Raw genomic sequence first — 16,083 nt, 5'->3', positions numbered from 1 at the left:
ACAAAGGCTTTAAAGCAGTGACAACAACAGGGTGTCAAGACTGCACCTGTAAATTCTCCCAGATCGACACTGGCATTACTTCCAGGATCATCTGGTCCCTGCTTTCAGACCAGCTGAGCCACTGGGGTGGTACAGTGGCTCAGTGGTTAGCACTGTTGCCTCACAGCACCAGGGACCCGGGTTCGATTCCCACTTTTGGCAACTGTCTGTGTGGAGTTTGCACATTTGCACATTAGTCAGGGATAAGTATAGGTTAGGGAAATAGGTCTGGGTGGTTTATGCTTTGGAGGCTCGGTGTGGACTTATTGAGCCAAAGTGCCTGTTTCCATTCTGTAGGGAATCTAATCTAAGTGTACAGAGCATCATCCCTTGAGCAGTTCCATCAGAGTGGAATAGGGTTAGAGCAAGACAGGACACATCTTTTTTCAGCACTGGCATCTACCTGATAATCTTGAAGTCGCAGTCTTTGAATATTAGTGAATGGGTGAGTGGATGAATGGGTAGGTATATGGATGATTAGGTTGGTGAGGTCATAGAGTCTAGAGTCATACGGCACAGAAAGAGGCCCTTCAGCCTAAGTCATCCTGCTGACCTGGCCACCTAAACTGGACTAGTCCCGTTTGCCTGAATTTGGCCCAAATTCCTCTAAACCTTTCCCACTCATGTATCTGTAGAAATGCCTTTTAAATCTTGTAATAAAAACACGCCTTTACTACTTCCTCTGGCAGCTCATTCCATATATGCACCACCCTGTGTGAAAAGGTTGCCTGTCACATCCTTTTAAAATCTTGTTCCTCTCACCTTAAACCTATGCGCTGTAGTTTTGGACTCCCCTATCTGGAGAAAAGACCTTGGCTATTCACCTTATCTGTGCCCCTCATGATTTTATAAATCTCTATCAGGCCGCCCCTCCAACGCTCGGGGGAAAAAAGTCCCAGCCTTTCTTTATAACTCAAAACTTCCAATCTCAGTAACATGTTTGTCAATCTTTTTTGCACGCTTCCAGTTTCATAGCATCCTTCCTATAGCAGGGCAACTAGAACTATACACTGTACTCCAATTGTGGCCTTACCAATGTCTTGTACAGCTGTAACATGACATCTTAACTCTTGTACACAGTGTTCTGACTGATAAAGCCAAGCGTGCTGAATGCCTTCACCATCCTATCTTCATGTGACTCCACTTTCAAGAAACTATGTACCAGCACTCCTAGGTCTCTGTCGATAACACTCCCTAAGAGTAAGTCCTGCCCTGGTTTGTCTTGCCAAAATGCAACACGCATTTATCTGAATTAAACTCCATCTGCCATTCCTTGGCCCACTGGCCTAGTTGGTCAAGAACCCATGGACCAGACCAAATTCCCTCACAATATATTAAAAAGATACACTAGACCTGATATTTCTTATTTTAAAGGTTGTGTAAGACTTTGCATTCCAGATGCAATTTGATTGGTCAAACTACTCAACCTTAAAACAAAACACATTATTATTACACTGCAATTAAAATACATGCAAACTACAAAGAAAATTGGCTTAACTGTAACTCTATCAAAATGTTTAACAAAATGGTATATTAACTACTACTAATTAACTGTCCAATATATAATAACATCCAATAAACACACCCTAAGGCAAAAGTAAATGCAGTAAAATAGATTGTCTCACATTTAATTCTAGCAGCAGGAAGAGAACCCCAGCTTTTAACTGTAATGGAGAGAGAGGAATAATAATTGCCACATCCAGCTTCAAGAGCCTGGCAACTATAGAAAGCTAAAACTAAAACTCCTGGTTCTGTGGGTGCTTGACCCGAACCATTAAGGCTGCTTCTATTGTTCCAACTTAAAAAAAAGAAGACTCATAAGCTGTTTACTTTATTGGCTTTGAACAGATCACTCAGAATCTCTGTCTCAACCTTTCTTCATTAAAAAAAAAACAGGACAAAATGCACCTCTTAAAGTCACACTTGGATAACCTTCTTCACTATCCATTATACCACCAATTTTGGTTTCAGCTGCAAACTTACTAACCATCCCTCCTATAATCTCATCCAAATCATTTATATAAATGACGAACAACAGTGGACCCAGCACCAATCCTTGTGACACACAATTGGCCACAGGCCTCCAGTCTGAACAACAATCCTCTACCACTACCCTTTGTCTCCTGTCAAGCCAATTTTGTATCCAACTGGCTAGCTCTCCCTGGATCCCATGTGATCTAACCGTACTAACCAGTCTATCATGCAGAACCTTGTCAAAAGTCTTGCTGAAGTCCATGGAGCCAAAGTCTACTGTTGTATCTTCATCTACTTGGTCATCCCTTAAAAAAACTCAACCAAATTTGTGCGATTTCCCATGCACAAAGCATGACTATCCCTAATCAGTCCTTGCCTTTCCATGTAGAATCCCTTCCAATGACCTACCTACCATTGATGTTAGGCTTACCAACCTGTAGTTCCCTGGCTTTTACTTTCTGTAAGGTCGAAAAGGGAATAATGACAGATTGAGGTAAGTGGGCTCATGTGTAAGTGAGTGAAGTGGACAACAGATTAGGGTTATGTATCGATAATTTCTCAGCAACCTGGTCATGGATGTTTTCATACCTCTGGAGCAGGTGGGACTTATACCCAAACCTCCTGGCTCAAAGTTAGGGACACCATCACTGCATCACACAAATCTTTATTGGATTGGTATCTGAGTGGGTAATCAGATTGGAATGAGGGTTGGTTAGATTGAATCTTGGGGGGTCAGGGTGGGTTAGTGAGCTCAGTGAGGTTAAGCCAAGGGTTGGGAGTGTAGTCAGGTTGTAGAGAGGGTTGGGAACTGAAGAATAGGTCGGGTAATCAGTCAGGTTAGTTAGTGGATCGTGGAATTTGGCCAGGTAGTCAGGTTTGAGGGGGTAGTTGGATAGTTAGAAGGATAGTCAAGCTATTCAGTTATAACGGTAACCGAATCAGATCATTGGTTACATAAATGATTACGAGGGGTTGTTGACAATCAGAGGGAGGAAGGTAATCAGGCCTGGTTGGGGTGGGGTCATGGTTCAGATGGGATAATGCAGTGTTGGTTAAAATTGGTTGGTTGGTTATTTGGGGATAGTCAGGTCAGTATTCAGAGTATTATGAGGTAGATGTGCCAAGGGCAAAATCAAGTCATCCAGAAGGTGGTTTGGTTTGCAGACATGTTAAGGCTGGGTGGTAGTTGGTTCGGGTGGGAGTGGTCAGGTTTGGGACAGGAGGGTAGTAGGATGGTCAGATAGGTAGTTGTTCAAGTGTTAGTTGGGTAATAGAAGGGTCATTACATGGTCAGAAGATTATAGTCAGGGTGGGAGCCAGGTAGCTGTGGAGTTGTGGACGGTGTTGGGTCAAGCTAATTATAGTCAGATATGGGGAGTGGTGGGGTGTGTTTGTTATTTGATGGTCAATTTGGGGTTTTTCTGATGTTCAACATCCTCAGTATTTTGCTGTTCTTGTAGTTGTAGTTCTTGTATGACCAGTTCATTTCAGTTTCTGCTCAGTGATAGTGCTGTTGAATATCATGGAGTGATATTAGATTGTTTTGGAGGTGATCATTGCCAGGCACTTGCATGGTATGAATGTTACTTGCCACTTTACAACCCAAACCTGGATATTGTCCAGGTCTTGATGCATTTGGACATGGACTGTTTCAGTATCTGAGGATTCATGAATGGTACTGAACATTGTTTGTCAGTGATTGCAAATCCTCATTTCTGACTTTATGACAGAGGGAAACTCATTGATGAAGCAGCTGAAGATGGCTAGACCAAGGACACTATCCTAAGTAATTCCTGCAGTAATGCCCTGAACCAGAGATTACTGACCTCCAGCAACCACAACTACCTTCCTGTGTGGTCATATGACTCCAAACTCTAGGGAGTTATCCCCTGAATTCATTGAATATCATTTTGTTAGGTCCCTTTCCTGCTATACTCAGTCAATTGATATCACTCTGGAAATCAATACTTTAGTCCATCTTTGAACCAAGATTAATGAAGTCTGTTAAGACGTCTTGATGAAACCCAAACTGAATGTCAGTGAGATTGTTATTGCCGAGCAAATGCTGTTTGATGGTACTGTTGATTGCCCCTTCCATCACTTTATTGATGATCAAGAGTAAACAGACTGAGGTGGATTTGTCCTTATTCTGTACAGAACATATCTGGGCAAATTTTCCACGTTGTCAGGTAGATGACAGTGTTATAGCTGGGACTACTTGGCTGGCAGTATAGCAAGCTCTAATGCACAAGTCTTCAGTAGTATTGATGGAATAAGGCCCATGCCATTAGCAGTATCTAGTGCCTTCAGCTAAGTCTTGCTATCATGTAGATCTAAACAAATTGGCTCAAGACTGGCATCTGTAACACTAGGGACCCATGAAGGAGGCCAAGGTGGTTTGTCCACTTATCACTTCTGGCTGAATATTGTTGCAAATGATTCAGGACCTTTTGATTAGCCTCTCATTCTGAGACAGTGCCCTTCCAGACACATTCTCTTGGTGTCTGCCTTGTTAAACCCCTTCAGAACTTTGTATGCTTCAATGAGGACACCTCCAGTCTTCTAAACTCAAGAAAATATAGACACCATCTACTCAGCCCGTTACCATTGCACCCCTCCCCTAAACCCTGTGACCAATTTAGCAACCCTTCTTCCAGTCAAGTGTATCCTTCCTTAAATGTATGTTACAATTGCCTTGCAGTAAAGATCCACATAGCAGTTACTTCCTAATTGCTTGCTGTATTTCATTCTAACTTTCTGTATTCCTTATTCAAGCACACCCAAGTGTCTCTCTAAATGTCAACATTGGCAGTTCCACATCTATTTAAAAATTACTCTGCTTTTCACTTCTTGCAACTAAAATGAATAACTTCACACTTGCCTGCCTTATATTCCATCTGCCATCTTGTTCAAAATTATCAAAATGTGAGAAACTTGCTGCCACATGTAATCATTTTAGCAGATACTATCAATGTGTTTAATGGAAGATTTGATTCATCATCAGTGGGTAAGAAAATAGAGACCAGGGCTGGGGATTTGAGGTGGAGGGAACTAATTTGGGAAATGTTCATGCCAATCTGAAGTTTAAACGTGCATGCCATGTAACTTTACGCATACAGACATAGATAATATGGTAACAGAACTACGTGCCTACGTGCAAAGGGGAGAATGGATAGAGGGAGAAAATAAGTGCCAGGATTCTATGCAAAGAGAGTAGCTGGAATTGTTTTGATAGTATAACTACTTTCATCAAATAATACATATTCCAACCTGCCATCTTCATCTCATCATGTTCCATGTAGTAGAAGCCATACAAATTGCTCATGTAGTGTACACATTCTGATCTGTTTATTTGCCCAGAATAACCACTAATCATTGCCTTTTTACTTTCTCAAATGTGTTAAATCACTAAACTCTCCTGGAAACCTTATAATGTATTAATATACATGTCTTCTGTGCAAATTTGTTATATTTCCTGTACCAGTGTTTCTCATTGTAACTGCTGCTTCCGTGCTGTATGACTCTGTAAAACATGTTTAAACTAGTTCTTAAGCTGTGTTAAAATGTTTCTCCGGTAGATGTCAGAAGGCAGTAAATGAAACAAAACATCATGGATGGCAGTATTCAGACAAATAATAAGGTAGATTTACTAAACTAGAGTCAGCCCTAACGTTTAATGAACTGTATAATTTAATTAGTATAGCAATTAATAGTCTTACAGAGAAAACCTTTGGCATGCTGTGTTTAAATTCTAAGAATATTTATTATGATCAATGCATTATTACAAAGCATTAACAATATATCAAAAGGATATTCAAAACAATTGATCAACTGCAAAATTCCATCAGTACAGTACCACTAGGTGGCATTTACTGTCTAATGTAATATTATCCATTAAGTACAATTTGGCTAGCTGAGTATAACATTAACATGACCATCACACTGTATCCTAATAGTCTATATTAATTGGTTCTTAGGTGCAGGCTTTAATTTTGAAGAAACTTTACTTGCAGTACTCTGAAAAATAATAGCACTAACAAGTGTCAAAAATAATAAATAATTTGATATCTAAGCAGTCTGGAGAAGTTGGGGTGCATTTTCAGCTTAGTGAATAGGCATACAATAGTGGAGCAGATAACCAGTCTGTTAGATACTTACCCAACTTTTGCTTGACAGTGAAACAGAAATTAAAAATATGAGTGATTCTCTTCACCAGATTATTGTCTATGAAATGGAGACAAAAAGCTCAAACAATAATATTAGTACATTTCTATTGCCACAAATCCCTTCCACATTATTTTTTGAATCCATCTCAGGCTCCAACACCCACGCCAGTTCCTTTATCCCTTGGTCAAGTAAAAATGTATGTTACTAGATTAGTAATCCCAAAACCTTGTCTAATGGTTGGAAATATTAATTCAAATCTCACCTTCACAAGTAGGGAATTTACATGTGTTTAATGAAATAAATATGAAATAAAGAAATAAATGTAATAGATGGTGATGATTGAACCGGACTGGTCTAAAAACACATCTGGGGTTTAATAATATTTTGGGAAAGAAATATGCTATTCTTACCTAGTATTGCAGCTATGTTAGTCCAGACCCATAATAAGAAGATTAATTTTCAGTTGCCCTCTGAAATGATCTGTCAAGCAATCAACTTCGCTGTGTCAAACTGGTACAGAAAGTTAGAATAAAAACAAACACAATGGACCCAGCATCAATATATACTCAATCAACTTAGCAAAGTATTCCTCACTAATATCTGTAGACTTTCCTTAAAATTGGGACAACTGAATGGAAGGATTAATAAAACAACAACCTGGCGTAGTAATGCTTTCAAAATCATACCTCATCACCGACTTTGCCATCCCCATCACTGGCATTACTCTTGAGCAACACCAGAAATGGCAGTTGAAATAATTCCACAGTGGCCAGTATCCCATCACCAAGTCACCCTTTATTTACACATGGAGAATCCTTGACACTGAACCAGCTCCTTCAGAGCCAGCAGTTAGAATGAACAGGATGTCTGACACTCCTGTTCTTATCTGTCAGCCAGGATTCCCTGTCTGGACCAGATTAGCAGCCCCAATAAGGGTACTAATATTTTATGATGATCACCTGGCTAACCTTGTTACAATCACAACAGTGGTTTATATAGAAAAGGAGTGGTCTAAAAGTCAGAACCCATGAGATCTCAAGCTACCAGGTCAGCTAGAGGAAAAAAATCCACTAAATCGTGCTGTGCCTCAGCTGATGAATCAGCATTCTATCTGGATGCATGACAGTGTAGTTTGGCAACTGCTCTTCCCAAGTCTGCAAAGTGGACAGAACCTTCCATCTACTGACTCCATCTCATACTTCCTGCAGCCTTAGGGAAGCAACCAACATAATCAAAGACTCCTTGTCATACAGTACAAAGTATTGACCTCCTCATTTAAACTCAGAAAAGGGATACTAGACTAATTCCTGAAATGGGCGTGCTGTTTTATGTGAAAGGATTGGGCACACAAGACCTGATTCTGATGAAGTTTGGAGGAAGGTGAATGATTGAACTACGAAAGATCCTGACAGGATGCATTTGGAAAGAATGTTTCATCCTGTGGGAGAATCTACGACTGGAGGTCACTATTTAAAAATATGAGGTTGCCCAATTAAGATGGAAATCAGGAGACATTTTTGTTACACAGAGATTCTGGAGTCTTTGGAACTTCTGTCTACAAAAGGCGGTGGATGTATGAATACTTTTAATGCAGAGAACGATAAATCTTTGATAAACGGGGACCATAAGTATGTTGGAATAGGTGGGTATGTGGAATAATCAGATCAGTTATGGTCTTATTGAATGGGAGAGCAGATTTGAGGAGCCAAGTGACCTACTTCTGCTCCGCATTCTTATGTTCAGATGTACTCGACCTCATCCTTACCAATCTAACTGTCGCAGAAGCATTTATCTGTGATAGTAATGATAGGTGGGATCACTGTGTATTTTTTGTGGCAGCAAAATCTCATCGTTGTATGGAGTATATCTTTTATTTTGTTATTTAGTATTGCAGCCTGTTAAATTATATAGATATAGAAGAGATTAAACTGCTCAAAAGGCACTGTGGGCAAGCAGCAGCAGAGTTGTATTCCATCACAAACATTTTCCCTCGCTGTACCATTTCTATTACCATTTAGCCGGATAGCCAACTTGATTAGTAGAGTCTAAGAGAAAGCCAAGTGCATACCTAAAAATGAAGTGCCTCATCTTGTGAAGCTACAGCACAAGACCATAACATGAACAATTAACAATTAATTAATTAACTATTAACATGACCAGTAGAATCAGTAGACAGATTTAAGTGATCCCACAGCCAAAGGATCAGATCAAAGCATTGTAGTTCTTTTATATTTAATTATGCATGGTAATGGATCATTTAGAACTGAGGATGGAGGACGCTGATAAAATTCCCAATACTTGATTTGGAAGCCCAACACACCAGTGCAAAAAATAATTTTTAAGTCTTCACAACCAGCCTGAAGTAGTGGGTGAATTGTCCATCTTAGCCTGCTGCCGAAGTCCCCATAGCCAGTCTTCTGCCAATTAATTTACTCCATGTGATATTTTTAAAATGGCTGAGTATACTGGTTATCGCAAGAACTTTGGATGCTGAGAATTCCACCTATAAACCTATTTTTGTTTCAAAAACATTTTTGTTTCAAAACTAGCACACTTCTAGCTGAACTGCTCCAGTACAGCTTTTCTTTTATTATAAATTCTTGCATGGGATGTGGGCATCACTGGTTGGACCGGCATTTATTGCTGAAACCATTCGCCTTGAGAAGGTGGTAGTAGTGAGCTGCTTTTTTGAACTGCTGTGGTCCATTTGGCGCAGGCACATCCACAAAGTCATTAGAAAGGGAGTTCCAGGACATTGAAAGAATGGCAATATATTTCCAAGATTGCATGGGGACTGGCTTGGAGGGAAACTTACAGGTGCTGGTATTCCCATGTATGTGCTTGTTTATTCTTCTGGGTAGTAGTAGTGGTCATGGGGTTCGAAGGTGTTACCTAAGGAGGTGTTTGAGCGTTTGAATGTTTGTAGATGTGGTATCAGTAAAGCAGTCCCACAAATTTCTTGAGTATGGTTGGAGCTGCACACATTCAAGCAAGTAGAGTCTTCCATCACATCGCTGACTTGTGCCTTTTTGATTGTTGACAGACTTTGGAGAATCAGAAGATGAGTTGCTTGTTGCAAGATTCCCAGCATATGATCTGCTTTGTAGCCACACAGTACGTATATGACTAGACCAGTTCATTTCTGATCAGTAATAACAGTCAGGATGTTGGTGGAGGATTCAATGATGGTGATAGCAGTGTGCAATAGTTACATTCTCTCTTGTTGGAGGTGTTCATTGCTTGGCACTTGTATGGCACGAATGTTACATGCCACTCATCAGCTTAAGCTTGGGACATTGTCTGGATTTTGCTATATTAGGACATGGACTGCTTCAGTATCTGAGGATTCACAAATGGTGCTAAACATGTGCAGTCATTGAGGAACTTCCCACTTCTCGTTGTTGTGGTTCTGTTCGCCAAGCTGGGAATTTGTGTTGCAGACGTTTCATTCCCTGTCTAGGTGACATCCTCAGTGCTTGGGAGCCTCCTGTGAAGCGCTTCTGTGATCTTTCCTCCGCCATTTGTAGTGGTTTGAATCTGCCACTTCCGGTTGTCAGTTCCAGCTGTCCGTTGCAGTGGTCGGTATATTGGGTCCAGGTCGATGTGCTTATTGATTGAATCTGTGGATGACTGCCATGCCTCTAGGAATTCCCTGGCTGTTCTCTGTTTGGCTTGTCCTATAACAGTAGCGTTGTCCCAGTCGAATTCATGTTGCTTGTCATCTGCGTGTGTGGCTACTAAGGATAGCTGGTCGTGTTGTTTCATGGCTAGTTGGTGTTCATGGATGCGGATCGTTAGCTGTCTTCCTGTTTGTCCTATGCAGTGTTTTGTGCAGTCCTTGCATGGGATTTTGTACACTACATTGGTTTTGCTCATGCTGGGTATCGGATCCTTCGTTCTGGTGAGTTGTCTGAGAGTGGCTGTTGGTTTGTGTGCTGTTATGAGTCGTAGTGGTCGCAGTAGTCTGGCTGTCAGTTCGGAAATGCTCTTGTGAAGTGTTTTGTGAGGCACAGGTCCAGTAGTTTGAGTATGCCGTCTTTGTTGATAGGTTCAGTGTCCTGTTGTCTGTTCTATATGTCCAGCAGGTTGGCTATTGTTTCTCTGGCTAGGGTTTTGTCGATAGAGGTGAACAGTGCTGTTACATCGAATGAGACTATGATTTCTTCCTTGTCTATGTGTATATTTCTGATAATGTCCAAGAATTCCTGTGTTGATTGTATAGAGTGTCTGGATCTGCTGATCAGGTGTTTCAGTTTCTGCTGTAGTTCTTTAGCCAGTTTGTGTGATGGTGTCCCTGGTAGTGATACTATGGGTCTGAGTGGGATGTCTGGTTTGTGCACTTTAGGTAGTCCATAGAATCTGGGGGTGTTGTTGCCTGCAGGTTTCATTCTTTGTAGGTCAAACCAGATTATCTGTCTGTTTTTTTGTAGGTTCCTCAGTGTGTTGTTTATCCTATTGGTGAGCTGTGGGGTGGGGTCAAACTCCCTCTTTTGGTAGGTGTTGGTATCTGCAAGTAGTTGTTGTGCTTTTTGGATGTAGTTTGCTTTGTCCAGGATGACCGTCATTCTGCCTTTGTCTGCTGGTAGTATGATTATGTTCTTATCGTTTCTTAGTGATTTTAGTGCTTCCCTCTCCTTGGTGTTGAGGTTATGTGTTTGTCTTTTCCTTGTTATGGATACCCGCGCAATTTCATCAACAGATGCCTAAGGGAAAGACAGCGGAACGAGGACATGCCACAACCCAAAGGACTAGCCACACTACCATACATCAAGAGCATTTCCGAACTGATAGCCAGACTACTGCAACCACTAGGACTCATAACAGTACACAAACCAACAGCCACTCTCAGACAACAACTCACCAGAACGAAGGACCCGATACCCAGCATGAGCAAAACCAATGTAGTGTACAAAATCCCATGCAAGGACTGCACAAAACACTGCATTGGAGAAACAGGAAGACAGCTAACGATCCGCATCCATGAACACCAACTAGCCACAAAACGACATGACCAGCTATCCTTAGTAGCCACACATGCAGATGACAAGCAACATGAATTCGACTGGAACAACACTACTATTATAGGACAAGCCAAACAGAGAACAGCCAGGGAATTCCTAGAGGCATGGCAGTAATCCACAGATTCAATCAATAAGCACATCGACCTGGACCCAATATACCGACCACTGCAATGGACAGCTGGAACTGACAACCGGAAGCGGCAAATTCAAACCACTACAAATGGCGGAGGAAAGATCACAGAAGCGCTTCACAGGAGGCTCCCAAGCACTGAGGATGTCACCTAGACAGGGGATGTAACGTCTGCAACACAAATTCCCAGTTTGGCGAACAAAACCACAACAACGAGCACCCGAGCTACAAATCTTCTCACAAACTTTCCCACTTCTCACCTTATGATGTCGGCAAAGTCATTGATGAAGCAGCTGAGGATGGTTGGGCAAAGTATATTATACTCAGGAACTCCTGAGGAGACAGTCTGGAGCTGAGGTGACTGACATCTTTCCTTGTGCCATGGACGAGTCCAATCAGCAGAGTTTTCCCCCCATTTCCATTGACTGCAGTTTTGTTCAAGCTTCTTGATGCCACACCGGTAAAATGCAGCTTTGCTGTCAATGGCAGTCACTGTAATCTCAAATTTGGAATTCAGCTATTTTGTTCACGTTTGGACCAAAGCCAGAATGAGGTCAAGAGCTGAGAGGCTCTGGCTGGATCCAAACGGAGTGTCAGTGAACAGATTATTGCTAAGCAAGTGATGCTTGATCGCCCTGTTGATGACACCTTTCATCACTCAAGAGTAGGCTAATGGAGCATTAATTGGCTGGTGTGGATTTGTTCTATTTTTTTGTGTACAGAATGTACCTAGGCAATTGTGTACTTGTTCAGGTAGATATCATTGTCCTGGAATAGCTTGGCTAGGGGAATGGCATGTTCTGGAGCACAAGTCTTCAGTACTACTGCTGAAATGTTGTCAGGCCCAAAGTCTTTGCCGTATCCAGTACCTCAAATTGTTATTACTATCAGGTGGAGTTAATCAAATTGGCTGGCGACTGACATCTGTGATGCTGGCACCTCTGAAGGAGGCTAAGATAGATTATCCATTCAGCACTTCTGATTGAATATTGTTAGCAATGATTCAGTTTTATCTTTTGCACTAATGCGCTGGGGTCCCCTCTTATTAAGGATGGCAATACTTGTGGAATGTGTCTGCTATACTGTTGCTTCATTAGTCTATGTACGGTGTTGTGGTCGATGTTGTCCTGAAGGCTGAGCAGTTTGCTGAGAGCAATGATCTGTTTGAGGTTTGGTTGTTGTTAAAGGTGAGAAGTGGAGGGGTAGGGTAGGTTTTGGCAAGGTGCTTGGCCTCATCAATAATATGTTGCAGGCCACGAAGAACATGGCATAGTCTTTCGGTTCCCGAGAAATACTGGACAACGAAGGGTACCCTATCAGTTGCAGCCTATGTCTGTCTCCTGTGGTTTGTTGCTGTAGCACGTTAGAACTGGCGGTCAACAAGCTGAGCATCACACCCTGTTCTTGTGAGGACATCCTTGAGCATTTTCAGGTGTCAGTCATGTTCCTCCTCATCCAACCAGATCCTGTATATGCGTAGGGCGTGTCTGAAGGGGATGGCTGTTTTAATATGTTTCGGGTGGAAACCAGAGAAGTGCAGCATTGTGAGATTATCCGTGGGTTTGTAGTAGAGTGAGGTGCTGGGGTGCCCATCCTTGATGGAGATGTGTGTGTCCAAGAATGAGACAGACACTAGAGACTAATCCATGATAAGTCTGATGGTGGGATGAAACTCATTGATATCATTGTGTAGTTTCAGTGACTCCTCGCCATGGGTCCAGAGAAAGAAAATGTCATCAATATATCTGGTGTGTAATGTTGGTTGGAGGCCCTGTGCAGAAAAGAAGTCTTGTTTAAACCTGTGCATAAAACATTGGTTTATTGGGATACAAATGTGGTCCCATGGCTGTTACGTGTGTCTGAATGAAGAACTGGTGGTGGTCGAGGATGAAGCAGATGAGTTGTAGGACAGTGCTTGGAGATTGGCCGTTGTTGGTATTGAGTACTAAGGCTGGTGCTGAGAAGCCGTCATCACGGGCAATGCTGGTGTGGAGTGCTGACACGTTCATTTTGAGGAGAAATGTTCCTGGCTCAACTGTTCCATGGGTGCTGAATTTCTGTAAGAAATCTGTAGTGTCACAAGAGAAGCTGGGGGTTCCCTGTACAATGGGTTTCAAGATGCCTTTGACATAACCAGAGAGGTTCTCATATAGGGTCCCATTGCCTGATATGATGGGATGTCCTGGTGTGTTGGCTTTGTGTATCTTTGGAAGGTGGTAGCAGTCACCTACGCGAGACGTACAAGGGATGAGAGCACGTAGGAAACTCTGAAGGACTGGATCAAAAGTCTTGATCATTGTTTTTAGTTCATGGGTGTGCTCTCTGGTCGGATTGGCCGGTCGTGCCTGTAGTGATCCTGGTTGTTCAATTGTCGGTGCACCCAGTTGTAGGTGCGGCTGATGAATCTGGCATTTACATACTTTCTGACAGTTTGATCACACATGTCAAGCTGGGGGCAATGGCCCTTCAGTGGGGTCCAAGTCGACTCCTTCTTTGGTCGCTCCTCTGTGGATCCCTGTGATGATTGTACTGGTTTGTCAGTGGGCTCATTGGGATTGCTGCTGTCATCCTGAAAGATTTCATGGTGTCTCATTCGTCTGATGAATTCTTCCATGTCTGCAAGACCCTTGGGGTCCATTTTGGTGGTGGGGTAGAAATTGAGCCCTTTGCTAAGGACTTCAATCTCCTCCAGTTGAAGGGTGTCGTCCAATAAATTGAGGAAGGCCTCAGCTGGGACCTTGGGTTCATGTCAGACTACAGGTCACCCCACTGCACTGTACACTTTCTCACACACACACATACACACACATAGGCACAAATACATACTTACGCAGACTCTCTCTCATACGCATACACATTCACCCCTGCCCACTCACTACCCCCACCCCTGCACGCTCCCTCTTAAGGCTTCAACTCCATCACACTCACACACATACACACACTCTTTCACATGCACTCACACCCACATTCACACACTCATATACACACATCCACTCTGTCTCTCCTGCATGGGCACACACATAAATCTATGGGGTGAACTTATATTTGCAGAATTATATTTTATTTTCTTCAAAAACTGCATAAATCCATGTAAGATTCTGTAAGCCCCACTTTAGAAATAGAATTCAGTCAACAGACTTTGCCTTCACACATTAATGCATTGTCTGAGCTGAGATAACACCTATTATTAGATAAGCTGACTGCCACCTTGAGAATGTAATTCTGAAATTTGCATATTAAAGAACCTAAACCACCATATCCCATTCTAAAAGATGAAATACTTAATCTAAATTTGTTTAAGAATTATAACCTAGTGTTGTGTGATTTTTAACTAAAGTTGTTTAATATCTTATGAGAACTCCATGACAATGTAACCCTTCTACTATAAATTCTGTGTCACATGGTCATGTTCCACAGCTACCTGATGAAGAAGCAGCACCTTGAAAGCTAGTGCTTCCAAATAAACCTGTTGGACTATAACCTGGTGTTGTGTGATTTTTAATAATAGGTTAAAGATAGAGTTAGAAAAAATGGCTTTGAAATCATATGTCATGATGTTCTGTCTCCATTTCAAAACCTTGAAAATTTTTGTGGAGATGGGAAGACAGCAGGGGATGGTATGAAAGTGAAATTGCCTATGGTTAATTAGTCCCATTTAGATAATTAAGCAGTGCCTTAAGAATGATCTGAGATCCCAAAAGTCTTGATGATGGCCATTGCAAGCTGTGTAGAGCTAAACAACTGCAGCATTTTGGGAGCAGGTTCTATGTTTTATTTAATTGCAAAAGTGCAAGCTTTAAACCAAATCTATTTTATAGCAATAAAATTTAATAACATGAAACTTTCCCTACCTATGATTTGGAGATGCTGGTGTTGGACTGGGGTGTACAAAGTTAAAAGTCACACAACACCAGGTTATAATCCAACAGGTTTAATTGGAAGTACTAGCTTTTGGAGTGCCACCTGATGAAGGAGCAGTACTCTGAAAGCTAGTGTGCTTCCAGTTAAACCTATTGGACTATAACCTGGTGGTGTGTGATATTTAACTTTCCCTACCTATTCCAGGTTCCAAATATTCATCTGCCTTGGCCAATTTGACAGCAATCACAGCAATGGCTGTTGCATCAAGCCAGAATGTGTGCCTTCTTCCCTAGTGCCCCACCTCTATTTTTCTTTCTTTACACCCGAGTGGCCAGTGTGACTCTTGTTCTTTTTTTTTCCCCACACTACCGCCTAACCGCGGTAGTGCTGTGCCCCACCTCTATACTTGTCTTTCCCAATGATTATTTGGCCATGCTGAATTCTCACCAATTAGTCCCTCAACTACAACAAAATTGAAAACTGTCTGTTTGCCGTCACGTTGCAGATTCGTGATCTGGAAATAAACCCAACTCTCAAATCCCAGCTTTTCAGATAAAATTCAGCCCCTCAAATTTTCTTCCTAACAGTTTTCTCCATAGGCAAGATAATAGCACCACATTGGAGATCAGTGCACTAAGTAGGTAGTGCCACAAGTATTAGTGTTTACAAAATCATCAGAACAGTGATTTCATTTTAATTTATACTGGTATCAAAGAACATATTCTACAGCCCCAAAATAACAAGTATAATATACTGCATTTAAATTTAACCTATCTTGCTTGTCCCAAATTAAATCGGGTCATATTCATCCTCAACACTTTGGTGTGAATCAATAGGAATGAAAATCAGATGGGTTCTATAATATGCAGGAATTTTGCACAACCTCTGATT

At 41.7% G+C, this 16,083-nt stretch overlaps 1 protein-coding gene across 6 annotated transcripts in view; it reads left to right on the top strand.

Moving 5' to 3' along the window:
* fam172a (family with sequence similarity 172 member A) overlaps positions 1-16,083 on the top strand; it is a 562,233-nt gene that overhangs the window by 457,490 nt on the left and 88,660 nt on the right. Inside the window, exon 11 of one of the 6 annotated variants that reach the window (XM_043709339.1) lies at positions 9,224-9,294. The exons of the other annotated variants lie outside the window; for them this stretch is intronic. Within the exon in view, the coding sequence (XP_043565274.1) occupies positions 9,224-9,294 (71 nt within the window). The remainder of the gene's footprint in view (positions 1-9,223; positions 9,295-16,083) is intronic. 6 annotated transcript variants of the gene reach the window in all.

Source organism: Chiloscyllium plagiosum, chromosome 2 (genome assembly GCF_004010195.1).
Source record: "Chiloscyllium plagiosum isolate BGI_BamShark_2017 chromosome 2, ASM401019v2, whole genome shotgun sequence".
NCBI lineage: Eukaryota > Metazoa > Chordata > Chondrichthyes > Orectolobiformes > Hemiscylliidae > Chiloscyllium > Chiloscyllium plagiosum.
Note: the sequence above shows the minus strand (reverse complement) of the source record. Positions and strands in the feature narration are given on the sequence as shown.